The sequence below is a fragment of the Lepidochelys kempii genome, chromosome 8 (assembly GCF_965140285.1).
Source record: "Lepidochelys kempii isolate rLepKem1 chromosome 8, rLepKem1.hap1, whole genome shotgun sequence".
Lineage (NCBI taxonomy): Eukaryota > Metazoa > Chordata > Testudines > Cheloniidae > Lepidochelys > Lepidochelys kempii.
The window spans coordinates 5,076,329-5,103,440 of NC_136387.1; the positions used below are offsets into that span (position 1 = coordinate 5,076,329).

General features: G+C 45.7%; 1 protein-coding gene and 1 long non-coding RNA gene across 5 annotated transcripts; both read left to right on the forward strand.

Annotated features, from left to right (window-relative positions):
• Positions 1-9: 9 nt before the first annotated feature.
• FAM114A2 (family with sequence similarity 114 member A2) lies at positions 10-16,978 on the forward strand. Of its 2 annotated transcripts, XM_073355272.1 has the most exons (15): positions 10-155; positions 1,094-1,138; positions 2,456-2,694; positions 3,796-3,895; positions 4,562-4,657; positions 5,000-5,112; positions 5,980-6,114; positions 6,315-6,473; positions 8,031-8,154; positions 9,312-9,391; positions 10,398-10,526; positions 10,745-10,884; positions 11,737-11,809; positions 12,704-12,757; positions 14,453-16,978. In XM_073355272.1, the coding sequence occupies exons 3-15, from the start codon at positions 2,470-2,472 to the stop codon at positions 14,552-14,554; spliced, it is 1,530 nt and encodes a 509-aa protein (XP_073211373.1). In that variant the 5' UTR covers positions 10-155; positions 1,094-1,138; positions 2,456-2,469; the 3' UTR covers positions 14,555-16,978. The 2 variants fall into 2 exon arrangements, with proteins under 2 accessions (XP_073211373.1, XP_073211372.1); XM_073355271.1 differs by lacking the exon at positions 1,094-1,138.
• A 91-nt stretch (positions 16,979-17,069) lies between these two features.
• Positions 17,070-27,052, forward strand: LOC144930778 (uncharacterized). 3 transcript variants are annotated; one of them, XR_013636136.1, is made up of 5 exons: positions 17,070-21,775; positions 23,269-23,329; positions 24,849-24,970; positions 25,698-25,760; positions 26,819-27,052. It is a non-coding gene; the product is annotated as an uncharacterized LOC144930778 (long non-coding RNA). The 3 variants fall into 3 exon arrangements; XR_013636137.1 differs by having other exon boundaries at positions 17,070-19,616; XR_013636138.1 differs by lacking the exon at positions 17,070-21,775 and adding an exon at positions 21,782-23,143.
• Positions 27,053-27,112: the final 60 nt, after the last annotated feature.

The window sequence follows — 27,112 nt, forward strand, 5'->3', positions numbered from 1 at the left end:
TCAGCGCGGGGGCGCTCCTGTTTGTCCCGCAGTCTCTATGGCGCTGGTCCTCCAGCGGTGCGTGTCCGCGGAGGGCGTGAGGGGGCACGGCTGAGACGTGGCGGCAACTGTCACCGGCGGAGGCGGAGGCGGCCGGGCCGGGGCCTGCCCTGCAGGTGAGGGGTACCAGGGGGCAGGGGTGGGGAGTTCTAGGGGAGACCCTGGAGGGGGGACAGAGGGAGAGGGGTGCTGGGGGGGGATCCTGGGGGGCAGGGGTGGGGAGTGCTGGGGGGGATCCTGGGGGGGACAGAGGGAGAGGAGTGCTGGGGGGGGATCCTGGGGGGCAGGAGTGGGGAGTGCTGGGGGGGATCCTGGGGGAGAGGACAGAGGGAGAGGGGTGCTGGGGGGATCCTGGGGGGCAGGGGTGGGGGGTGCTGGGGGGATCCTGGGGGGCAGGGGTGAGGGGTGCTGGGGGGATCCTGGGGGGCAGGGGTGGGGGGTGCTGGGGGGGATCCTGGGGGGGAGGACAGAGGGAGAGGGGTGCTGGGGGGATCCTGGGGGGCAGGGGTGGGGAGTTCTAGGGGAGACCCTGGAGGGGGGACAGAGGGAGAGGGGTGCTGGGGGGGATCCTGAGGGGCAGGGGTGGGGGGTGCTGGGGGGGATCCTGGGGGGGAGGACAGAGGGGGGGGAGGACAGAGGGAGAGGGGTGCTGGGGGGATCCTGGGGGGCAGGGGTGGGGGGTGCTGGGGGAGACCCTGGGGGAGTGGGGTGCTAGGGGGGGGATCCTGGGGGGCAGGGGTGGGGAGTGCTAGGGGAGACCCTGGAGGGGAGACAGAGGGAGGGGGTGCTAGGGGGGATCCTGGGGGGCAGGGGTGGGGAGTGCTAGGGGAGACCCTGGAGGGGAGACAGAGGGAGGGGGTGCTAGGGGGGATCCTGGGGAGTAGGGGTGAGGAGTGCTGGGGGAGACCCTGGAAGAGGGGGTCAGGGTAGAGATGCTAGGGGGGATCTGGCGGAGGAGGGTTAGGGGGCCAGGGTGGGGTGTGTTAGGGAGGGCCGCGGGCAGGAGGCCATGTTTGAGAAGATATCTAACAGTGAACATGATCTCTCAAACTAGACCGTGTTCTAGTCAATTTGGGGTCGTGCGCTTTCATCTGGGTGGGTGAGTAACTGGGAGCATGAATGTTGAACCTTGGGAGGGAGCTGGAACGGTATTGCACTTGTCAAGCTTTTTACATCCCGTGTGTGATGGAGAACGTGTGTCTAAATCCCATGGGCAAGGGCTTGAGGCTGCATGTGTGTTTGTAAAATACCAGGAGTGTAGAAATGTCTCTGGGATATGTAGGTGGGGAATGATGAGACAGAGCGGGAAATGGGGTCATGCACCTAGGATTTTGGAAATGTCATCTTAAATTGACAGAATAGTGATTTGTCTCATCTTTTTTACTAAGAGAAAGGTGACCAGTGCATTACAATGTAATAAGCTGATCTGATTGCATCACCAGCGGACTTTCTGGGACTTATAAATAAATGTAAAATGGAATGGTACTGTTTTGATTTACCAGAGATATTTTAGTACACCAAAGTCGGGCTGTTTAAAGTCTGATTCCCATAGCAGCCATAAGCTGGCATCTTTTTGCACATATAACGAGCTTCATTACAATGTCTGGTGTTGCATTAACATCTAACTTTTAATTATTAACTGACTTGGAGTTAATGAAGTTATGACTGTTTGGCCCATCAATGATGGGGAAAAATCTCGTTTACAAGTGGTGGTTTATAGGTCCTTATCCAGCAATTGGATTTGTATGGCAGCTTGCGACTTCAGATGCAAGTTGCCAGTGACGATGAATTTCCAAATTGTTTGTACGCTTTAAAAAAGCTCTGCTATAAATGCACAACGCTCAAATAAACGTGCTGCAACTTACTCAACTGCCCAAGTTCTAATTGTGCTATTCTTTCATATTTGGCAAACGCTTTTCAAAAACAGTCCACCAAAGCCATCTGGGTTAGCGAGACAAGCCGTAGATTAAATGATCTGCACACCCTTTGGACTTGTAGTGCAGCACTTACAGATATTGCTCAGTTCCTTTCCTGCTGGGAGGGTATGGCTCTTAGATAGCGTGATCTCTCGTATTTGGAAGTTTAAAGTCCTGTCACACTGTTTCCTGTCAATCATGCGTAACTCAAACTGACTGAGAGAGCATTCTGCTTCCTTCCCCAGACCTGAGGAAGAGCTTGAAAGCTTGTCCCTTTCACCAACAGAAGCTAGTCCAATAAAAGATATTACCTCACCCACCTTGTTTCTCAAAAAATTAATTGACATATAGAAGGCGAGTGGGAGCCTATATATGGGGAGAGGAAGAGAATAACAGTGTCTTCTCACTTAGCTATTCAAGAGAGCAGTGTAGTATTTTAAAGGAATGTCAAAAATATCCTAGTGGGTTGGTGTTATTCTTGGAATCACTTTATTTTCTAGGAGATGTTCTAGTAATGTCTGAAAAAGATGGCAGTGAAAGCCTGAAAGTAGGTGCCTCCCAGAAGGATGAGAATGGACAGACAGTGGAGGAAGCTGGGTCTGTTAAGAGCAGTGGTAGGGAACAGGATGAACCTGAACCTGTGGCTCTGACTCGGAAAAGACCCGAAGCCTCCAGCAAACCCTCCAAACCCTCCAGCAAGCCTATTGCTGCAGAAGAGCCAGTGGATCAAGCCCTGAAAGTATGTTTCTGTGCTGACTCTTTGAACATGCAGATTGGTAAATTGCACAAACTTTGAACACAGCAGAATTCTGGTTGTGTTGGAAACAATGATGAAGCCCTTTCATGTAGAGTTGTGGCAGAATAGAGTTTTGCACTGAGAAATCCTGAAAATGAATTATTATAAATGTCATTGGTTTGAATGGGTTTTGCATCAAACCTGGCAATTGGGTCTCTGACTTCTCCCCATGAGTGGCAGAAAGTCATGGCTTTATATTAGAACTGCACAGATAGGATAGCTAGGAACTGGCTTCTTCTCATGGGGGGTTAGATAAGGGTGGAACAAATGACATTAGAACACTGACTGTACTAGAAAGGGACAGGATGGGGGGGAATGAACTGTGAACCTTTAAACAAAAAAAACAAACAGATCTTCCTCTTTCCTACCTTCCTTCCTGCTTCCATACCCCAACCTTCTCACATTTTGCAACCCCATTTCTTTTTTCTTAAAGTAGAAAAGTTACTTCGTGGACAAATACAGATCGGATAGCTCACCATTAAACTTTGATATTGCACATCGTTCCTGAGAGAGGGTTGCATGCAGAAGAGGAAGGTTACAGGGTACCAACATTAATGCTTCTGCTATTCATTTCTGCTCTCCCTTTTTCTTCCTCCGTTTTTATCGCTAGTACAGTAGCGTCCAAATTCCTTCCCTCCCAACTCCGAAATAATGCCCCACCTAAACTCCATTTAGGGTTTAGGAAGAGATCTTCATTGGAAAGGGGAAAGAGTACCCCACATTTGCATGTTCTTCCGAAGCATCTGGTTCTGGCCACTGTCTGAGACAGGATGCTGGAGAAGATGGACCACGAGTCTGATACAGTGTAGCAATTGCCCTGTTCACTTATTCTGGCCTTGTTGCAGGAGGGTGAATTTAGCCCTAACTGAGTAATTGTATGATACTTATTGAAGATCAAGGAGGTCACAGATTGATATGTAATATGTGTTCATGTTGGCTGAAGTTCAGTGTTGTTACTACTGTTAAAAAAGAGGTTCTCAAAGATACAGTTCAGAGATCAGTGAGTCACTTTGCTGTCTTTCATCTCTATTTCTCTAAATAAAGGTCTCTGATTCCACTGATGCATCTCAGACAGGATGGGGATACTGGGGGAGCTGGGGAAAGTCACTTCTCTCCACTGCCTCTGCCACAGTAGCTACAGTAGGTAAGAGCTGCTGGCATTTTGCTAATTCGATATAATTGGATCAGTTGATGATTACCTGTTCTGCTCATTCCCTCTAGGGCACCTGGCATTGGCCACTGTCGGAAGACAGGATACTGGGCTAGATGGACCTTTGGTCTGACCCAATATGGCCGTTCTTATATTAACTGTTTTTTGCAGTCTAAAATCAGGCTTCAGTTTTCACGAATGTCTCCAGCTTATGCTGTCTTGCTTGCTTCAAATTCAGAAGCAAGAGTTGGCAAAAATCAAGCACTCTGTTCAAAATACAGGGGAAAAAATCAAAAAGCAAAACAAGAGGTAGGGAGAAATGGACAGCAGAATATCTTTCAGGCTTTTAAGGAGCTGGCACAAACAATGGCCAGCTGAGGTATTAAAAGACGTGACAAATTTCTGAGACTTTCCCATCAGTGGGATACAGCATAAAGCTGCAATGTCAGATGAATTCTTTATGCTGGTCAGTAAGCAAGCCAGACTGCAACTGCTTTTAGTATTGACTGTGTGGTTAGTGCTTATATATATATATATCTGTATCTCCAGTGGACAGTCCCTGGTGGTTAATCTTATTTCTGATTCAATCACTGCTTTCTTAGTGTCTAAAGTGAATGCAGTTCTGTTTTAGAGTTGAAGTAACAGCATTGCCTTCTCTAGGACAAGGTATTTCGAATGTCATCGAAAAAGCAGAGACGTCCTTTGGGATCCCCAGCCCTAGTGAAATCTCATCAGAGGCCAAAGTTGTTACAGGAGGTCAGTTTTTATTATTAAAAATAAAAAATGTAATTTTTGAATTTCTCCAAGTGTGGTCTAAAAATAGCACCATCTTACACTCAACAGGTCTGCTCAGTGTGTACTGAGATTGACATCTGTTTACTACAATAATGTTTCAGTGCTTATTTCTGTTAGCTCTGCAGAGTCTGAGTTATAGCAGAGTGATCTTAACTCTTTCTGTCTCACGTGCTGTGGCCCACTCTTCTGTCTGAGATTTGTGCATTTGCCCGCCTGAAACAGACAATATCTATTTACAATCTTAACTTTTTTGTTGTTTGCAAGTTTTGAAAAATAACACCTTTTCCCCCCTCTCCGATGCAGGAAGGCAGAGAGCTGAAGCAAGCATTACAGGCGGAGTTGGTAACAGCAGTTCCTCGCCCATCAGTGGAGCTTTCGGAGTTTTATCCACTCTTTCTACAGCTGTTCAAAGCACAGTGAGTGGGCGGGTGGGGAGCCTGGGAAATAGGCTAACATCACTTATTTTTCCTTGCACTGAAGCCTCATACCAACAAACCTTGATTCTACTCTTTAATTTATCCGGCCTTTCTTTATGGCCTTCAGATCTGTAGCATAGAGTGTCACCCCAATGCTCTGCTGTCTTTTCTGGTTCGCTGTAGAATAACGGGCTAAATTCAAGGGCAGATTCATTCCTGGAGTAACTCCACTAACTTCAGTGACGTTTCTAGGAATGACTCCAGTCCTCCTCTTCATAGTACTCGTGGGATTGACCCAAATTACTTGGGGTGGGGGGCGACTCGTCCTACTGACCATAGCTAGTTCCAATGGGACTCTTTACCCTCAAGCGTAAAACTCTGGCGTGCAGGAGGCAGAGCTTTCCTGGTGACTGGCCCATGACTCTAGAAGAGAAGCCTCACTACCAGCAGAGCAAAATGCAAAGCCCACTTCTTCTTTTTGGTTTTCAGCAACCGTCTAATAACACACTTTAAAAAAATCCTTCTCTCTCTTCCCTTCAGTCAGAAGAAGCTCGACTATGTTCATTTATCCGTTTTTAATGTGTGCATTTTATAAATTCAGGGTGGCTGTTGCAACTGTGATGGTGGGCCGTATTCTCCAGCTGAGCACTCCCATTAAAACATTGGCTATTAGTGTCTCTTCCTTGTTTCTCATGCTCTTTACTGTATGGGGATCGGGGTGTCTAGCTTGGGCTTGAAACACGAGCATTTGGCCCACATCGCTTCTGGTTTAAATCATATTTTAATAATACATTTAAACTAACTGTAGCTAGACAAACAGAAGTATTGTTTACATGCATTCTGTCAATTTGCAAATCTGCTTTCTAGGGGAAGAGTGTTATTAGTGGCGGTTTGGATGCCTTGGAATTCATTGGGAAGAAGACAATGGATGTGATAGCTGAAGGAGACCCTGGATTCAAGAAAACAAAGGGCTTAATGAACAGGAATTCCACACTATCACAGGTATTAGTTTCTCTCCAACCCTGACAGTGAGACTCTCAGCAGTTTCTCTCTCATTTTTTTTTCTTCCCTGTGTTTTCCTTTTAAGGAACCTTCAGTATTAGCATCAAGTGAACGCTTCCGAAAATTGTTCACTGGGGCCTTCGCCTCCCTTAGCCAATTTCTCTACGTGCTGATTTGACACCTCCGCTTTTCCTTTTCAGGTCTTGCGAGAGGCAAAGGAGAAAGAAGAGCAGCGGACAGCTACTGAGGTTACCATGGCTACCGAGAAGCAAGCCCATTATGGGTTACTCTTTGATGAGTTTCAGGGTCTTTCACATCTGGAAGCCTTGGAGATGCTTTCCAGAGAGAGTGATTCAAAGGTAATGGCTTTGAGCAGTTTCCTTTTTAGTTCCTATGTGCAGCTGAGGAGGGAAAAGGTTATATTTATGCACAAAAACCTGTTTAAAAAACATTATTATGGTTGCAATGTCAAGCACTCAAAATTTGGGAAATGCCAGAATTAAGGTTGCCGGTGCAACCTAATTTGGCCCCCTTGTGCGTATGCATTATGATATTGTCTGATTGTATGATCACACATAATTAACTCCATCTCCTCACCTCCTTTCACTCCCCCCCGGCTCACAGACTCGATGTGCTTGCCCAGCCAGTACCAGTTTTTGCACCCTTCAGACTCCTTGTCCCAAATTATTCTGTCTCCCCAGTTGCTCTGAGAGCACAGGAGAGACAGTCTTCCTCCTCTCAGTACACATGCCCAGATCCAGCACAGCCCAGAGCTGCAATTGCAGGGAAAGTCCTGCTCAGCCTTTGGGCTAGAGCATGCATTTGTAGACGTAATCTTCAGCTAGAATTGAGCTGCTAATATCTAAGAAGTCTCCAGTGAGCATTAGCAAAATGCAATACGAAAATAAAGACTTATAATTGTCCAAATTGGGGTGGATTTTCACAGGGGTGGCAGGAGGCACACTCCAGACACAAGGGATACCCCTCCCCTCTGCCAAATTTCAAGTCTCCGCTCCAAAGAATTGGGGTGCGAGAGCATTTAGAAAAAAAAATTACCAGAAGTTAGTGAAGATGAGCAGAATGTATTTTCCCCTGGAATGGCTGAACCATTCTAGCTGAAATCTTCCCAGAAAAATGCATCTTGAGGCAGACAACTTGGCGTGGAAAACTTCAGCCCAAGTGGCTAAGCAACTGAAAACAGGGTCTTCTTATGGGAAGTGTTAGGCAATCTTAATAATAGTGCCACGAGCCTCATCTACATTATATACATAAAAAATAAGTCTGATGACTTGTACCTTCAGGCTGAGCAGAATGCATGGACAGGAAATGGAAAATGGTAAGCACCAAGCCAAGTACAGTATGTTGTAGTTTAGCCTGTAACAAAGGAGCCACTCTCTGGTTTTTGTTTTCTTTAAATATGAATTTTCCCCGGCTGTCATTTGTCCTCCGGCCAACAAGCTGATGCTTCTTCATTCGCAGCAAACGCCTGTGCTCAAGTAGTTAGCGGCAGGTACAGCTCTCTAGTGTCACCTCAACCCCTGATTCCATAAACATGACGCTTGATTGGCTACTGGGTCACACGATCCCTTCATTGGACACACAATTCTATTCTTCCTAGCTTTCCTGACGTGTGGGCAGTGTGATATTTTTCAATCTTGGTGATCCCACTAGGTTAACACAAATTGTATCCCAGCTATTCAATTTTTGGCAAATATCAACTGAAACATGAAACATCGGGAAGCCCGGTAAAGAATCAATTACTCTTTAATGGGGCCTGGCAGAGAACTCTGTCCTAAAGGGACAGCTGCATTTGGTATCAGCATGTCATTAATACTGCTGCACTGTATCATTTCCATCTTGTTTCTCTTTCCTGTTGCATTTGTGGCTCTTTTTATGGCTGTCTTGCTCTTAACTAGGTGAAGTCAGTTATAAATGCCCTCTCTGGAGAAGAGTTAGACATGTTAAAAATGGAGTTGGAGCAGCTCAAAGAAGCATTTTCATTAGCTGAGTTTTATGATGATGAAGAGGAAGAGAAGAAGGGTAAGTAAGGGAATTCGCGTTTACAGGCGGGGAGGCTGGTTTTTAAACTCCAATTTAAAACCAACTAGCCTTCCACAGCAATGTGTGAAAGGCCCAGGGTTGGTTATTATTCAGCTGGTCCCTTGATCCTCAACCTATCAGCAGTTGGGAGCACTGTTGAAAGGCAGTGCCCTTAATCTTTGTGAGGATAGGGAGAACTCCTCCTCTGCAGGGACCCATTGACAGTGCAGGAGTGGAACTGATAGGCTCATCCAGTGCACCTTGGGCAAAAGAAAGGAGGTCCCTCTGATGCAGGGTCTTATGAGAGAGAAGAAAATGAGGGGTGGGCTTGTGGTGGGGGAGTGAAGGGAGAGCTATGTAGGAAATCCCAAGAGATTTACTTCTTCCCAACCGCCTCGTTTCCTGGCGCTAAGGGAAACCTATTAGTAGCATTATCTGACTTCAAAAAAGGCACTTTTTTTGAAAGGTAAAAGTTTCTGCTAGTGTTGGCCACATAGTTTGGAGGGACATCGTAAAGCTCTGAAACAACCTGCACAGCAGGGAGCATCCAGTTGTTGAAGCTTTCACTAATTTGAACATAAACGACTTTCTTGTTTCGATTTTACCCAAGTGGCCAAGCAAAGAGGGCTGGCGCATTCAGTGTTAGGTACTCTAGAGCCTTATTTATAATTTTTATCTTTGTACATGATCCAACAGGTTTTTTCCTGTTTTTGTCAACATCTGGCCCTGCATATATAATAGGAAAACCATTGGCTTTAAATGGCCTTAAAAATTCTCTAAGGTGCTGTGCAAGCAGATGTCTTCTGAAATGCAGAATTTATGTTGTTTGTGGTTGGATGCTAGCTGTAAAAATAGAATTACCTTGGCCGAAGGCTTGTTAGTCTTAGTGACATATCTATAGGCCCTCAAAACCAAATAATGCCCAATAAATTGCATTAAGAAAAAACAAGTTTGAGGAGTTTGAATCCTTTGTTGAATGTGATTTAAAGATGAATTAAATGCAGCCATTGGTTGTCAGCAGTTGCTGAACCCTTGAGGCATGTGGACAGAAACAAGCTGCATGGCTATACACTGTATATTTCCTGATTATCACTTATTTGTGTAGTACAGACTGTCTTACTCTTCCGAGTCTTGCCAGCCTGCTTTGTTTCCTTCAGGAGATGAAGATTTCACAAAGGAAATAACTGCACTTTTCTTCGAACTGCACGTCTCAGCCAAGCCAGACAAATTAGCCACAGTGAGTTAGCTTTGTGTCCTCTGATGGCTGGTGGGTAAAACTCAGGAGACCAGGTCTTGAACTCCTGGTGAAGGTGTTAAAATTATGAAGCACTGTTCTTCCCCCTGTGGATTACAAAATGGTAAGGAGCATTTAAATGTTGGAGCCCTTGATAAGATGAGCCCAGGTCTCATAAGAACGGCCATACTGGGTCAGGCCAATGGTCCATCTAGTGTTCTGTCTTCTGACAGTGGCCAGCGAACAGAACTTGTAATGATCAAGTGATCCAACCCCTGTTGCCCATTCGCAACATCTGGCTTTAAAATCATCTCCTAGCTTTAAAAGTGTGCCTTCTTCAGAAGATTATGTCTGTAACAATGGCCCGTTCCGTTGAAGCTACGGAAAAGGAGCAAGGGCTGTCTCTCTCTATATAGAAAATATATATATATAAAAAAATTACAAATGTTCCTTATATGTTGTTGAATAGTTCATAAATGTCTCCAGGGTTCTCAGTACTGGAATTATCAAGTATCTTATTTACAGTTCATGCACTGGGTTATTGCTGATCAGTTTCATGATCCCATAACCCAGTGTCTGAAATCCTCTTAAGGCAACTTCCTCTCCATCAGACCAGTTAATACATTTAGAGGAATGTCTCCTTTTCTTACCCTCTTACAATACCATTGTGGTCCACTGAGTGGCACTAACGTCTGTTGGAAACCCTAAAAAAAAACCTCTTGCTCACAGTCATGCTGTTAAAACAGCACATGTCGTGGTACGTCTTGTAAGAAAGAAAAACAAGTACCAAAAGTACGTGTGCACAGTAGCCAGTTCCCTTGTATTTCACTCGACCCACTGCAAAGTTCAGCAGGTAACTGACTTGCTTGTCCCATTTCTTTCCACCAGTGTAGGGGTAGTAACCATTTCTTACAAAGAGATCCTCTCTTCCACCTTCTACAGAGTGTGGGAGGATCTCATCCCAGTCATTAAGTGCCATGCTGATGTGTCTGTGCCTCTTATTACACAGGCAAGGAAATCTGCTCATGAATGGATTGAAAGACTCAACATGGAAACTCCAAAAGAGAGGAAAACGAGCAAAGAAAACCAACAGCTGGATTCAGGGGATGCTGACCGAGACGTTAAAACATCCGTAGAGGTAAGTGGGCAAAGGAGAGAGAGAAAATGAAATCTAACTGTGGAGGGGATGTCAATCTAGGATAATGTGCCAACTGGTTGCTTATGGCTTTCAACCCACAGTTAGAATCTTTACATTAACTCCTAGAGATGGGAGTGGGGGAGGGGACAGAGTGGAGAGAAGTCTTATTTTAAAATAATAGCAAACCTATTAGAATGAGCTCTTTGTAACTCCTGCAGGATATTCATGCATTTGCCATTAGAAGTCTGGCTCAACTGACAGCCTACTCCATTGAAATGTTCCACAAAACTGCAGCATTAGTCCTACATGGTCAGAAGCAAGAGGTGTCAGCCACAGGCCGAGCCAAAGCCCTTTCACAGTAAGTCCTTTGAATTATGCTATAGTACCTGGTTAGGTTTGCATCCTGCTGTTGGTGTAGGCATTGCTGTGTGGGTTCTCTCCACAGTTCTCAGCCAGAAGTTTACGCCTGGTTGCGTTTATGTTAGAAATTGCTAAGGGCAGTATTGTCTTCACTAAACAGAACTTGACTGTCTTTTGTATATACAGAAATTTCTTGACAGGAACACATGGAGAAAGGAAAATATTATGTGACTGCTTTCATGCTGCTCTGAGAAGTGAATTCTGCCCTAAACATGTGCTAGTTTAGTAGACAGGCATTTAAAAAGAAAAATACTGGAGCCCACAAAATACTCTGTTTAAAATAGTGTAAAGAGAGCTATTCTCTTTATATAAAATGATTATTCAGTATCGTTTTGCTAGCCTGTTGCTAGCACATTAGATGCCTAATATTAAAATCATCCTGAGCAGACTTATCTCCCTGATACTGATTATGACAAGCAGGGACTTGTTTTATTAAGAGGCAATTGGTGAGCATGTAAAAGAACTATTTCTCTTTTACAAACAAGACGACACTTCCTGCTTGTAACTAAAATAGCAAGTTAGTAATGTTCCCTTCAGACCAGGCATTCCTGTTCTCCAAAATCTGCTTCCAAGTTTCAGCTTTGTTCTCTTGTCAGATATTATTTAGAACTTCTCATTCTTTAGACGCTTTGTTGTTGGACCCTTAAACATTTATATCTATCTTTTTGTTTTTAAAGAAAAATGTACATTTGGAAGTGGGTGATTTTGTTTTACAGATGACAATGGCGAAGTAAAGGGGATTTTTTTTTAAAGTGCCTTTACTACATAATTTTCCTTTTTGCTTTTCCAGAATGACTATTGTGCTATGCAAAGAATTGTGTTCTCTATCTAAAGAGTTTACGACGTGCTTAACAACTGCAGGGGTAAGACCTACTTCTTGTTTAACAGGAATGAGATTGGTTGGTCCCGCTCAACCTCTTGCTGCATTCAAAACAGACTGTAGTGTCCCTGAAATGCCCTCATGCCCTTTTGTTCCACTGCACAGCTTCTCATGCTGTCTCATCTTCTGTATTTTTAAAATACACAGGTGTGTTATCGGTGAGCTTTGCTGCATCCTAATTCATTACGACCTTCAGATTTTTCGCATTATCAGCCTGTAAAGCTAGTGGCTTTTCAGCCTGGATTGGAGTTCAAAGTGAACTTTACTGAAATAAAGTCATCCAGCTCAGACAACTCTTTCCATGCTTTGAGGAGACTAAGTAGCTAATGGCTGTGATAATGAAGGTGTAATTGTTGTAGGGTATTATGTACCCCACTCACACATTGGTAGCCGAAATGGTGGGGAAATTCTGTTGTATGCGTCTATGGTTTGTGGCCCACCTCTCAGGGATACCTCCATGATCTTCTCCTCTGCAGAGACAGAGAGCTGTCTCTGAAAGGAACCCACTGTTTGCATATATGCACAGTGCTCAACTCATACACAAGAGCTTTCCATTGTTCTAAGCCTAGTTCATACCAGCCTACAGTTGCTTTTGTTAGAAATATGTCACATTAGCTTGCTTTAATTCTCCCCAGTTCATCTGGAAGTTCAGTGCACATTATTGTATATAGAATGCTTTCGGTATATGCTGGGACTTGTGCAAGTCTATATTTTCATATTATGTCCACATCCTCAGCTGGTGTAAATCAGTGCAGCTTCACTGACGGTGAAAGGGCTATGCCGATTTCTAAAGTAGGTGAGGATCTGGCCCTGTGTTTTGCTGAAAGGAAATGCAATCAGATTGTCAAGTACTATGATCTGTCTCTAATCTTTCCAGGTCAAAGAGAAGGCAGATGTGCTTAACCCATTAATCACTGGAGTGTTTTTGGAGGTCAGTTATGATACACTTACAGCTACTAATGTGGGAATGTGGACAGACTAGTCAATCCCCACTTCATTATCCCTATTCATGTCCAGTTTTCTAAACCATGGCTTAAGACTGCTTCCCCAACTGGTAATTTACAAGTCTTAATAGATATCCGAGGGAGCATTGCTACTATAATCTGTGCCAGATGTGCAATGTATTTGGTAAAGTATAAACATGATCCCTTCAGAACAGTGTAGAGAAGATGCGGCAGAAGGGAATGTCATTTTGTAAAATGTCTGCCTTTCCTGTCAGCTAATTGGCAATTCTCCTTCAAACAACTCCCAAATTTCAGCCAGTAAACATAAGAGATTCTACAGATTTAGACAAAACAAATTAGCTTGTCTTTCTAAACATAGTAATTTAATAAGATTTTCAGTAGTAGTCTTGCCAAGAAAACTGGATTCTTGTGGATTTTTTTCAACATGCATCTTTCTTGCAGTTAAATAAGCAGTAACCATTTCTCAAATAGAAGCAAGATAGAATTGGAATATTTGCAAGCTACCAACAAACAAACAAACGTGCTAAAATATTAGAGACAGTCCTTATATGTTTAATCCTGGCCTATTAATGAGACTGAGCTCAAACTTTTCAGAGGGCTCATACTATTTTAATTTTTCTAGAGAGAACTTGTTCTAAATTGATGTGATGAAAAATCCATGTCCATTTGTGTGGATGGGGAAGGGTTACAGCTTTCAGATAGTCACATGTGGTGTGAAATGTTGCATTAGAAATTTCAAACTTCCCCACTGAAAGTTTAGTTCTGAATAGCTATCCCCATTTGCCTGGAGTACCTGAGTAGGGGTTCTGTTGCTTGAAAGCAAAGGATTTATTATTAGCAGAAATTGCTGGTTTCTGTTTTTGCAGCTCGCTTTTCCCTCAGGATCTGAAGCTGTTCACGGGTTCAGGGGTATCGCCTGAGTGCACAGCTGATATTCACAGTCCAGGAGGCTGTGGGGCTCTAGGAATTGCTAGAGCTGTGCAGGCCTGCCAATAGAAAAGTCATCCTGTTTTCTGTTAGAAACTCAGCCCAAGTCTGTTGAACGCCTGTAAAGCTTCCAACTGGACCATGGATGACTTGTGTAATTTGGCATGAAACTTTGTTTCAGTCGATGATAGATAGCTTTGCGTGTGAGCTTCCAACCTGAAATGTTTTGTGAACCCCTGTGGCTCAAAATGCTAGACTTTACCGCAGCTCCAGCAATTACAGCAACGGGCTAGAAACGGCTGTGTTCAGACCTTGGACAAGTCACATCATTCAGTGTGTGACAATCCATATGCTTCCCAACTAAAGGGATTCCCAAAGTGGGTAACTTCTAACTGAGGGGGTTAGGAAGAAATGTTCCCTGTTGGTGTGTGCTTCCTTTCTACAGCAGAGTTTCTTATGCCTTCCCCTGGAGCAGCTGGTACTGAGTATTCTAGGGGCATCAGCTCTGAAATGGTATGGCAATTCTTGAGAGTCAGTTGGCCACCTTTTGCCCAGTGGGATAAACTGGAGTTTAAAAAGTAGACTTAACTGAAAAGAAATGGCTGCATCTGAAAGTAGTAGCCTGATATTGCTTAGGTATATTAATAATCAGTGACCATATAGTACACACATATCAAGCAGTAATGAAGACTGGTAGCATGAATGTCTCTAATGTAGTTTGTTTTGTTTTGTAGGCTTCAAACAGTGCTTCGTATATCCAAGATGCCTTCCAGCTACTCCTGCCTGTGCTACAGATCTCTCTTATCCAGACTCAAACTGAATTATCCCAGCAATGAATGAATCCTGCTAGTCAAGCAGAAACCACATCTGCCCACTTGATCATTCCCTTGCCTGGGAATGGGGTAGGGACAGAAAATAAACGAAGCTTTAATCACTGGTACCAGAGTGGTGATGACAAAATGCTGACTGGCCAGGTCTTAGCTGTACAATTTGTCAAGAGACATGAGGGATGCAGTTAGCATAGTCTAGGCATCTGGGCAATCTGGCAAGTTAAAAGTGCAGGTTGTTTCTTTGGGTAAGTCTACACTTAAACCACTACAGCAGCGCAGCTGTGCCTCTGTAGTACTTGAGTGTAGACACTACCTATGCTGACTGAAGGAGTTCTCCCATCAGTGTAGGTAATCCACCTCCCCAAGACGCAGTAGCCAGGTTGATGAAGAATTCTTCTGTCGACGTAGCTGTATCTCTCAGGGGTGTGGATTTTTCACACCCCTGAGAGACGTAGCTGTGCCGATGTAAATTCCCAGGGTAGACCAGTCCTTAGTTTTGGCTGACTGTTTATTACTCTTCTCTCTGCGCTCCCATAGCTGAGTATGTTAACAAGCTCTTTCAGGAACGACTATTTTGAGGAAGACTGAAGCTAAATCACTCTAGAGGAAAGACTAGGGTAACTGGTTAATGAGAATTTAACCAAACTCTCCAGCTGAGTTTGAATTCCGAGGCACATACTTCTGTTCCTGCTAAGTGTGTGCTGGGTACAAGATACGGCAAGGTTCAGGGTCTCAGGAATGACTTCAGCTTTGAAAGAACAGAATCTAAGGTCCCTGATGCTCTGTATATACGAAAGCGGCAGCTTGCTGAAGGGTGCTGGTCTCTTACGTACATACTGAGTTCTTGGATGGGGCTTGGGGATTTTGACAAAGACTGTGTTTCTCTTTCCTGCAAGATGTTTGCTTCAAGAAGACAAGGGTTGCACACAGGGTTACAGGTGGCCCCATTAGTGAGAAGAAAGCTGTAACAGGGCTGATTTGTTCAGAACAACAGGGTGCGTGGCCCTGTAACAATAAATGAAAAGCAACCAGAAGGGATGTTCAAGTAACAGAGCGGAGAATTTCTCATTACCTTTCAGTACAACGTGACCCATCAGTCGCGGTCTGTGTGTACAGACGTTTGTCACGTACCACTGAAGGAGTTTCTTAGGCTACTGTATAAAAATGGTGCAGTGTACTACTTCCTGTCCCAGTAGGAGGCGATTAGAATACGTCCGAGAGGAAACAGCTTGACAATGGCACTGGGACGCCTCATCTGCTCCACAAGCTGCTGTTCCACACAGGGCATCTTTTCCTTTGTGCTTTAAAACTTCTTTATTTTGTTACTTTTTGCACTCTGTACCTTTTGAGCTTCTTCACTGGAAGGGAACAGCCTCTGCTGCACCGACAGGGAAAGAAAGAGGTGGCTTAAAATGGAATAAAAAGGGAGTCCCAGCAGCTAATGAGAGTAGACTGTCATACCTGCGTTCCTCAGTACTGGCTCATCAGTAATGATGAATCTCTAGTCCCAGCCTTAGCTGTCTCCAGGTTTTAGCAGGTCTTGCAAATCTCTACTCTTGGGTTCCATGCTTCCCTGTGCTCTGCTCCATTGATACAGCTTGTTGCCAAGCAGAGAGAGTTGGTTTTTACTATAGAAACACCTTTTGGCTAATAGCTTCTCCTATTTTGTATAGCTGGAAAAATCCTTGCTTCAGTTTTGGTTGAATGATCAAGTCTGTGGATGGATTGACTTTTCTATTAATAAAACCATACATGGAATAAGTGTTCAGGCATTGCTCTGAGAATTGTACATCATATGTGGGGAGAGGTGTGGGGGAGGATCAAAGGGATGGGGAGGAAAGAACAACCCCCCCACCCCACCCCAACACACATACTCTATGCTCTTTTCTTTCACAGAGCTGTTCTATTCTGTATCGGTTCTTATACTGTGCTCATCACCATAATGTCTGAATACCTGTGAGTCATTTTTTCTGTGGCCAGAAGCTGAGTTAAATGCCAGTGCTGTTTCATGTATCATGAACTGGCAATAACTAATCTGGCAGAATTGCTCTGGGCTGCTAATGCAGTTGTGGCCCCACTCTTACTTTCCTTCTCCCCTGCCCTATGGCTGAGCAGTGTTTTTATATATGTATATAGGAGGGAGGCCAGAGCTCCATTCTCAACCTGGGGCGACAGTTGCCACAGATGCTATCAAGGAAAGTGCATTGATGCTTAAAGTATGCATTGTTTTCTCTTGAGCTCCCTGTCCCAGCCTCTGGCTGTGGTTTTGAGCCCCATATTTACCAGGTCTTATATTGGTATTGGGGTGTTTTATCCCCCACAGTTAGCCAGAGAGAGACAGGCTCCTTGGTGGATGTAAATTCTCTGAGATGTGCTACTGTTTCAATGATGTAGACTTTATAAGCTCATGATTAAAAGGAAGTTTCTGCACTAACTGACTGAACACTATTTTTGTTCTGATGTCACTGTTCCAAAACCAAACACTGAGCCAGAATCTGGATTAGTACCATGAAGCTGACTGAGTAGTTCCTACAGCAATAAGAGAAATGCAAGAAGACAGTCAGAATTAGAAGCGTCCGTCTTCACTTCCCTCTTCGACTGCTGCCGCTGGTCAGGTTCAGCTACCCCTGTTCACAGGGTATGGGATTTTAGCAAGTAGTCTGCATGTTTAATGCCATTCTACACAGGCAAGCCCATTGAAAGCAAACGGGTGGCAGAATCAATCTCTGTAGAGAAGCAGGATTAGCTGAACTCGGGCTGCTAGTACCAGCGTAATTGGGTGTGCTCATCTAAATCCAGGATGTCAAGTGGGAAATAAGCAATGATGGCAAACGAGGTATTTAGAAACCACCCTTGAGTCTTTGCAAAATGCCAACCTCACTGATCAAGCCGACAGGTTGAGAAATGCAGAAAATGATAGACGAGCAGAGCGCATGAAGGAGAATGGGTTTGGATGGGGCAGCAGCAGCTGCTTTTCAAATCCATAGGGGTCTAATCAGAAACACTCCAAACAGCTACATTTCTTTAAGGCGTAAGATGGCAGGACTGTCGGGCTAGATATTCAACAGGGATGCACTACAGTAACAAATAGCCAACGCTAGAATAGCCTCATTCTTGCTCATCCGAGTAGTCAATCAGGTTTACCAAAGAAAACAGCTATAGAGTCAATGCAAGTGTTTACTCAAAGGCTTTGTCTGGCTGCACTGTTTTCAAATGAATAGAGATCCTGTTACTCAGCCTTGGCTGGTGCCTGAACTTGATGAGAGCTGGAAGTAATGTGAGAGCTCCTGGTGCTGGTTCTTTGAGGAGGTGAGAGGCTTTCTAGACTGGATAAGGGTCAGATAAGATGGAGGCAATGTAGTGGGCAGTGGGAAAAATGTAATTATTTTCTTTCATTCAATGAGATTCTGTTACACGTTGACTTAGAAAACAGCCTTCAACCAGCTGCTGTGCTAATGTAAAAAAAAAAATAAAACAAATCTTTATTCGGTACTGGATGGAATTATGGATATTTCCTCCCAGGGCTTGCCTGGCTATATCCCTGCTTGTTAATTTTTTTTATTATTAAGATATAAATGTGGATAATCAGAAAAAATGTTTTATGCGTCTGGGGAGCGCAGTCAATTTCCAGCTGGCTTGCAAAGGAAGAAACAAAGGTCTGCTATCAGCACGTGGTGGCAGAAGGATTGCCAGCCAGGCGACCAAAACCTCGAGTGAGTAAGGAGCTGGGCTGTCCCGAGTGGCTCAGATAAACACTTAAATGGCATGACTCAGAACTAAAGAGAGAAGATGTGGGGGATAATGACGCTGAAATCTTTCTCGAAGGTGCCCGAGTGCTAAATAAATCAGCTTGTCTACACAACATGGCAATGTCTTGGTTTTGGCAGTAGCTTTGTCCATGGAAGGATGGGCTCAAGAGTGAACAACTGTACCCTGTTTATGGACATGACTGAAAAGAGTCTCTCAGATCTAGATGGGAAAAGTTTTTGTTTGGAATAAATTTAGGTTTTTGGGGGGAGGGGTGTGTGGGAAAACTACCTTGAATCCACACACTGAAAGTTCCTTTTTTGAACTATCTGGCATCTTACTCTGCGTTAATTAAGCCCCTTTGGAAATGTTAACAGACTGCTTTAATCAACACATCCATGCTCCAACTTATCCTGGCAGAGGCTCAATGCAACAGACCGTAACAAGGTGCACCTGTCATTTGGGAGCTGGCCAGCTGTTTGTACACATCTCCCATGGCACTGCTCCAAGTCAACAATCTCAGTCTCCCAGCAGGAAAGGTGGGTAGTTGCATGCATGCTAATAGCCAAACTAGACATTCCACCTGGCTGAAATGTCTCAAAACTAACTTTATAGGCGATATTTCACTCCCGCTAGGGATAAGTACTTTGGCTGCGTGGCTACCTTCCCCTCCTGCTTTGCTTGGTCTTCAATGCTCTGTTAAGTTCAGCACACATGAAAGTGATGAGTATCACGCTGAGCAGAGTCACGCATAGTTCAACCCCGGGAGCAAACCAACAAGAGTGTTTCAGCCAACTGTACTGCTACAGTCTGGCCTAGATAGAGAGGCGGCCTCTGACATAGTCGGCTCGTGGGCCTTTTACAGCTTCCTGGGCAATCACTGTCACATTAAATTATATCCAGATGATGTGAGAAATGTGATGGGCTCACGTTGACCCACGCGGTTTAAACAGCGGCGACTGATATTCTGCGCTAGCTGAAGCTTCTGAGTGGACATCAAGCGTAACCCCAAGTTGAACAGTTTTAGATTTAATTGGGTATGGATCCTGCTTTTGAGCAGGGGGTTGGACTAGATGACCTCCTGAGGTCCCTTCCCAACCCTGATATTCTATGATTCTAGAGTCCAGCCTGGAGCCGGCAAAGGTATGGATCACCATGATGAGGTCACCAGCAGAAAGGAAAAGCTGCGATCTCTACGTCAGAAGGCATGTTAAGCCACTGCTGTCACCTGAGAATTGCAACAAATGGGGTTGGATCCCGTTGGATGCTGAGATTGCAGACTGAGTCCCCAGGCTCTCTTCTTTCAGCTGAGAAATTTTAGGTGCACTTCAAACCCACCAACTCCATGCCATAAATGCTCACAGCAGATCACATAATTTCCCTGTAGCCTTCTTTGTCCTCTTCTAGAGATTCAAGTTTGTTGTGCTTACAACACTTCAAGCTCCCTGGGCCCAGGTCTTGGATTCAAGCCTGGTCTTGTGCCATAGCAGGATGGGCTTTTTTATATTTCGTCTTTAAACTGTACTGGTAGTTATAAGAGATGCTCCGGGTCAATGGCCAGGAATAACAACATGCAAAGCAGAGTTAATTACATTATAGCAATGCGTTCTTTATGATGCCTTCTAGAGTGATTCCTGCTGAGCGGTAAGCATTTGAAGGCGTTTGCCTGAAGGGAGAACAGTTCAATTCCGGAGGCATATCTGGTGTAGCTGGGCTTGATTATTAGGAGAATAAACTTTGCAAATTAGAGCTGAGCTCTGCAGGGGCAGCCCAGCTAGCCAGCTCGGGGAATCTCCTCAGCAGAAAGGCAATGCCCATGAAGTTAAAGGCCAGCTGAATGGCTCCACTCTGACCACCCCATGTAGGGACATGCTGGAGACGGATTGGGCTAGAGTGCAATGTGATCTGGCTATAGGGTGTCCTGCTGCCTGCAGAATCCAGGAGGCACAAGGACATGCCCTTGCTGCCTGTACTCAACTCAGAACTGGGGCCACAACTTGCAATGAATTATTTACTTTGTGAACTGAATCCTGTGTGTGTGAATTCTAGGGCAGCAGTGGGGGCAAAGAAACCTAATGTTTTAAGACTGAGCTTGATAAATTTATAGAGGGGATGGTATGATGAGATTGACTACAACGGCTTATGGCCCATTCGCGACTGCTATAAGCAAATATCTCCAATAGCTGGAGTTGTGAGCCTCGATGGGAGGGCTCTGAGTCACTACAGAGAATTCTTTCCCATGTGTCTGTCTGGTGGGTCTTGCCTACATACTCAGGGTCTAACTGATCACCATATCTGGAGTCAGGAAGGAATTTTCTCCTAGGTCAGATTGGCAGAGTCTCTGGTGGTTTTTGCCTTCCTCTGCAGTGTGGGGCATGGGTCATTTGCTTGTTTGAACTAGATTAAATGGTGGATTTTCTGTAACTTGAAGTCTTTAAATCAAGCCAGAGGTTATAGGCCTATGACAGGAGTGGGTGGGCGAGGTTCTGTGGCCTGCGATGTGCGGGAGGTCAGAATAGATGATCATGATTGTCCCTTCTGGCCTTAAAGTCTATGAGTCTATGAATTTTCCCCAACCAATTTTACTCATTCAAAGTGGCAAAGGTAATTCCCACTTCCGGGGGTGCTGCAAGGCAGAATTCATTAATTCTTGTAAAGGGCTTTGCAGTTCCACAGCCCTTAAAGTATTGTCACCGTTCTTCCATTGTATCAATATTGCTGGAAATGAGGACGTTGCTTGGAAGAGGAAGAGCAGGGAGGAGCATATCCAGGCAATGTTTAGAACTAATACTTTAAGATTATTGGCTAACTACTGTCGTTAGGTATTTAGCTAGTTAGAACTTGGAATGAAAGATTGCTGCAGGGGCAGACATTAGAGGGTGCCGTACATGAAAGGGAACTGTCCACTCTAAGATATTCATCTGTCTGTCATAGTGTTTCATGTGTCAAGTACACAGCCTTCCTGGAGTAGCTGTCAGCCTGATTGCATATGTGAGAGAGAATATGACATAAGTAGGAGAGAGAGATTCCTGTCTTAATGGCTCTTCAGGCATCCTGGTTGACCAGCTGCTGCCATAGCATTCCAAGCCAGGGGGTTTGGATTAGTCTTGGAAGCCTGTTCCTGCTTCCTCTGAAGTCAATGGCTCAGCTCCCATTGTGCTCAGCATGGCAGGATCAAACACTCAATGTCCACTCAATGGTGTTTTCCAACCAACCAACATAGCAGCCGTGACCTGCCTAGCGTGGGTCAGAAGTTCTTGAATGAGTCAGTGTAAGGCAGGCAGACAGGTTACTGCGCACCTGGGCTGGGTCACCTGTGTTTCCTGGGATACTGTGATGCCAGAGGAGGATGCTGGAACCAGTTTTTCTGCTCTGGCAGTGGAACTGGGGAGGAGACAGTACAAAATGACAAGACAGGAACTGCAGAGCTACGGCTACCAACTGAAAACTTGAGAGGCCACTTGCCTTTTCCCCCGCCAGGTAAGGCCACTTTCTTCTCCTCCTTGGTGTCTTTCTGGGGATTTACAGCCTGGCTTTGTTACTCTGAGCAGTGGGGAAATGCGGGGTGTGATTTTGTTTGATTTCAGGCACTGAGACACACACATTTTTGCTTTGAATCCTGTTCTGCAGTACTTCTGGAGTGGGGAAATTGCTGTTCAGAAAGCAGTCCACCTGGACAAGGCTATAGCAGGGGTGGCTGTTATCATTTGTAAATTCTTTGTGCCCACAGGAAATAAGTAAATACAAATTAACATATTTGCATAGGCTTTATGAATATGCAGCTTTGTTTTATTTGGTCTATAGGGCATTCTGGTTTGACCTTTTACTTTGGTTCATTCAGCCTCAAGGCAAAACTGCAATTTGCCAATTACATGTTTATTGTCGCTGTCAGCTCTCCCACTGTATAATCCAATAGTCTGGCGATGTGACTGCAGCCTTTTTAAAAATTATTTTGCAGAAAGTGGGGTGAGCATGAGAATGAGCGCAGGCTAGACCTGGCCAAACCAGATCTGGCTTTGGAAATGGATTAGAATATCTATTGCTTTCATCTCAGCCTCCACCCACACAGTCGAATGCATTGTAATCGAGCATTAAAGCAAACAAGCCTGGCTAAATGCGTGACCCTGAGATTGGATCAGGTTCGCCAGGGCGAGGGGGGGTATGCCCTGCTCCTGGAGATCTAGCAGGACTGACTTTTCCCAAGCGAGTGGAGACTTATGAGATGCGATATGGGTGACTCCCCGTTGTACATGCTCAGCACGGCAGCTTTTGGCCTTTCCTATTTGCTCACCAATAGCGGTTTCCATTCTCTGCTGATACAGATATGCAGCTGTATGGGAGGTTTGAGAAAGGGAGGACTCTGTGACTGGCTCAGTCTGCTCGCTGCACCCACTTCCCAGGCAACGGATATGACCGTAACTCACTCCAAGTGACACTGTAATGCCGTAGCCCTTGGGGAGCTCCAAACAACTAGTCTCACCTTAACACTCAGAGACTCGTTGATTTTAAGGCCAGAAGGGACTGTTGTGATCACCTAGTCTGACATCCTGCATAACACGGGCCAGAGAACCTCCCCCGAGTGCTAATTCCTGCGTTAAGTCCATGACTGCTGGCTGCGCTGGAGTAGAACTTTTAAAAGGCCAACCAGACGTGATTTAAAGACTGTCGGTGATGGAGAATCTGCCACAGCCCTAGCTGAGTTGTTCCACTAGTTAATTTACGCTCATTTTTGAAACAGGAATGGTCTCATTAAGAGGGTTTCCATTAACCCAGGAAACTAACCATTCTGGAAGGTGTTAAAACATTCAGCGCTCATCCTTAACCTGCAGGTTAAAGGAAAGCAGAAAGGTGAGTGTTGGGGACCCAGAAACAGTCGTTTTAATGCTGCAAAGCTCAGATCAATCCTGAAAATCACATAGTATTGTAACTTCTCTCTCTATCCCTATCCTTGTCTGGGGATGTCTCTTTTCTAGGTGTTCTGAATCGACGTGCGAGAGCCAGGTAGCTGCTGCAGAATGTCTTCAATCTTAAAGAGTGAGTGGCTTTGCATCCGGGTAGGGAAACCACAGCAGAATTGAGTCATGAGCATGATGTGGGATAAAGCGAATGATGTGGAAGTGAACTCTCCCTCCATCCTACCTGCTTCAGGCCCACAGGGCCATCAATCCTCACAATCACACATCGCAAGTCACTTGTCACATTGCTAACTGCACGTAACCCTATGCGGTAGTCACTAAAGGGAGCAGCTAGGCGTCTGTCTGAAATCTCATTTGGGAAGACCCACTGCCAGTTCCTCTTTCCACCCCCACAAGCTCTCCCCTTGTCCTGCTCCTGGAAATATTCCACTCTGCTCCCTATTGCCCAAGCTTGGAACATTTCACCTACATCTCTACTCTCATGTTGGCCTCCCACTCCCTATGCTCTTCCCAACCCTCTTACCGTAGAATTATGTGGGGACGGCGAGAGGAACATCTTGCTCCTCTGAGAGTTTACGCACTGCAGAGGGGATCATGTTCTGGTGCAAATGGAGATGTTGCAGAAGGAGCTTAAGTGCTAGGCATTGACCTCTGTGGTAAATGGCTATAAGACTCAGTTCTCTGCTTGCTCTCTCCCTCCTTTGCGAATACACTAGGTGGAAAAGGGGAGGGTGTGCACAGACAACGGGCGTGTGTGAGGTTGTTGGGATGGTGGGGTGCAGGGCTCACTTCCAGTTTATGTCTTATGGTCCTCAAAGCTCATGCTTCCGGGTTTCAGACAGCCATCGCAGTGGTCAGGAAGGGATTTTTTTTAAACCTCTTAGCGTATTCTGGAAGGGTTGCTTTTGGGTTTTTTAAATCTTTTTCCTCTGAAGCAGCAGGAAGATGGAGATGGGACATTGGTAAGGTGGACCAAGGCTCTAAGATGGTACCAGGCATTCTGTCTCTCAGGAGCTTGGCTGGCTGGTTCTTGCTCACATGCCCAGGGTTCTAACTGATCGCCCCACGTGTGGGCTCGGGAAGGAATTTTCCCCCAGGTCAGATTGTCAGTAACTTTGGAGGATTTTCACCTTGCTCTGCAGCATGTAGATGCGGGTCACTTGCCAGGATTATCTGCGTTTATCTCACTTAATCATTTCCCTGCCATTGCAGAGGCCTTGAGCACTGGTGCACCTCGGTCCCTCCTGTTCTCTGACTGTGGCATGCCATAGCCTCGTCTCCTGCTAGCTGTAATACTATGGCCTCATTCTGGTTGTTGGGTTTAGTGTGAGGGTGGTGGGTCATGTTGGTGGCCTGTGCTATACTGATCAACTCGATGCATTCTTAAACACAGTCCCTCCCTCATGGAAATGAGGCCCATGTCCCCTCTTGACCTTTGCTGAGCTGGAATCACATGGAAGCCATGCACCGTGTTGTCAGTGGTGCAGGATTGGGGGTCCCTTGCGCTCCTTGTCCTTTCACTCCTTTCTGCCTTGTGCTTCGATGTGTAACACTTGGCACGCAGGCTGCGTGGGATGAGCTCCCTCTGGAACTGGTGGGGAGTGCCAGCTGACCTGTCCACTCATTCTCCTCCTCAGTGTTCGGAAGAGAAGACCAGAAGGATCAGGGAAAAGAGAAGGAGAAAGACAAGAAGGAAGAGAAGGAGAAAGACAAGAAAGAGGGAGACAAGAAAGACAAGAAAAAGAAGAAGGAGAAAAAGGTGAGGAACTAGTGGAGAATTCCCACATTCCGTGTGTTGTCTGGGCATTTTGGATTCCCCATTGGAGCAGCGTGACTGAAGCTGCCATTTCAGTACCTCAGAAACCTTAAGGAATAACAAATTCCAACCTCTTTTTGACTCAATTTCAGAAAGTTTTCCTCCCCCAGCATCGCCTCCAAACACAGCCGAGTGCCATTGTGTGTTGGATTCGTGCGTGACAGAGGTTCCGGCACCTCAGTGCTCAGGCGGGTTGCACATCCCTGGTGCTCTTTGGGCAATTGGATGCTGTGATAGTCCCGGGTGCAATTCTGTGAGCAGACTGCGTGGTCCTAAGAGCCCCTTTGGGCCTTATATGCTCTGAATCTCTGTGCGTGTTTGATTTCCCATCTCCTAGGATGGTGGCAGTGTGTGTGACAGCTAGTAATGAGCATGAAACCCATTTCTCAGGGCAGGGAGGGGAGAGTCAGACAGGCTGTCTGATCGTTGCCCCATCTCCTCCCTGCCGCGGCGCTCACCGGGAACAGAGGAAGTGAGAGTTAACATTGGCCTTTGTTGTAAAAGCAACAAAACAAAATGCAAGTGATCACTCTTCCTCCGCCCAACCTGCCAGCAGGAGATGAGCCAGGATGCCTCTGGATAGACATGGACCCCGGCTGGGAAGCTCTGTTCCCTGTGCAGTGGTGCTATCAGCAGGGTAGTCATGAACCCTTTCTTCTGTGCCCCTTAGGGAGAGGGAGATGAAGATGATAGCGGCAGCAGCAGCAGCAGCTCCGACAGTGATTCTGACGAGGTAACTAGGAACTGATCAGTGCCTGGCAGATCTACTGGGCGGGTTTTCCCCTTGCTTTAGATTAGAATGTCCTTGTCCGGCCTGGGTCTGGTCACTGCTGTGGCAGTGTAAATTCCTTCCTTTCCTCCTCGCTCCTTCTGAGAGACAAGCATCTGCTGGCCCCTGCCAGTCTAGGGAAGAAGGGACGAAATCACATGGGCGCACCGTAAGGAAGCCCTGCGGCTACCATGTTAGTGCTACAGCTGGAGTTTGCAGGTGGTTCTGGGGACTCTTCTTCTTCCCTTTCCTGGAGGTGTGGTGTGCATGGGGTGGCCACCAAAGAGCATGAGAAGAGTTCAGAGTGGGGCGACTTTGAAAATACCCCCATGGGTAAGTCAGATCAGCTATGGGAGCTGCTGAGAATCAGCTCAGAGCACAAGCCTAGAGCTTGCAAGCCCCATTCTGCCTCTGGTACCCAGTGTGAATGCTCACAACACATCCGCAATCTCAGAATCTTGTGAGCTGCTGGAAAAGAGGCTCCACCCCTGAGGTTTTCTGACTGGCTGCCAGATCCACTTCCCCCACAATGCACCAGACAGTCTCCTGAATTGTGTAATGTTTTTGCTCTTAGAAGTCCTGGCGAATGTCATCCCCCAAAGCCTCCGGTTATAAAGGATGCCTGAATGACAGCTAGCCATGTCATGTAAACAGTTATCCACTGGTCTCAGAGGCCCATCCAACCTCACAGGAAACCTTGTGGTCTGGGTAACACAGCCATCAAAAGATGATGTGCCACAATCACTCTTCCCGTCATAACTGCAGTGGGCTCAGTTCTGCCATTGGACTCATCCATGCTACCCCCATCGAAGTTCTGTGTCCATGGGAGCCGTGTGTCTGTATCAGGGTAAAATTTGGCTAGTGGGTGATGCAAGCCCATTGGTTCTAGCTGAGGATCACTGTAGTTCTGTGTTTATCCATCCAGATGCCATGAGAGTGAGCAAGAGAGAGGGACGAGGAAACACACATCAACTGCCCAGGCTCTGACACACCCTCTTGTTTCTCTTTGACTGATCCCCTAGGGTCACCATGGTGACAAGAAGGAAAAGGAGAAGGATAAAGAATGACTTCTGAGGCACCAATGGAGGCCACATTTGTGTTTCCTGCCTTCGCCCAGGTGCTGGGTAGAGTGAAGGAGAAGGGGATCAATCGTGAAAAGATGTACCTGGTGCTGAGGTTTTTTCATCCAAATAAAGTTGTCTGAGTACTAAAAAGACAGACTCTGTTTATTGACCAGTCAAACTCCCCCCTTTCCCCCCATCAGTACTGAGCTGTCACTTCCCTCCTTTTACTAATAATTACCTGGTAACATTTTC

Coding starts and splice junctions, on each gene's coding strand:
- FAM114A2 (XM_073355272.1), top strand. CDS start 2,470: ATGTCTGAAAAAGATGGCAGTGAAAGCCTGAAAGTAGGTGCCTCCCAG. Junction 10,885..11,736: donor CGAGCCAAAGCCCTTTCACA/GTAAGTCCTTTG, acceptor TTGCTTTTCCAG/AATGACTATTGTGCTATGCA. Junction 11,810..12,703: donor CGTGCTTAACAACTGCAGGG/GTAAGACCTACT, acceptor TAATCTTTCCAG/GTCAAAGAGAAGGCAGATGT.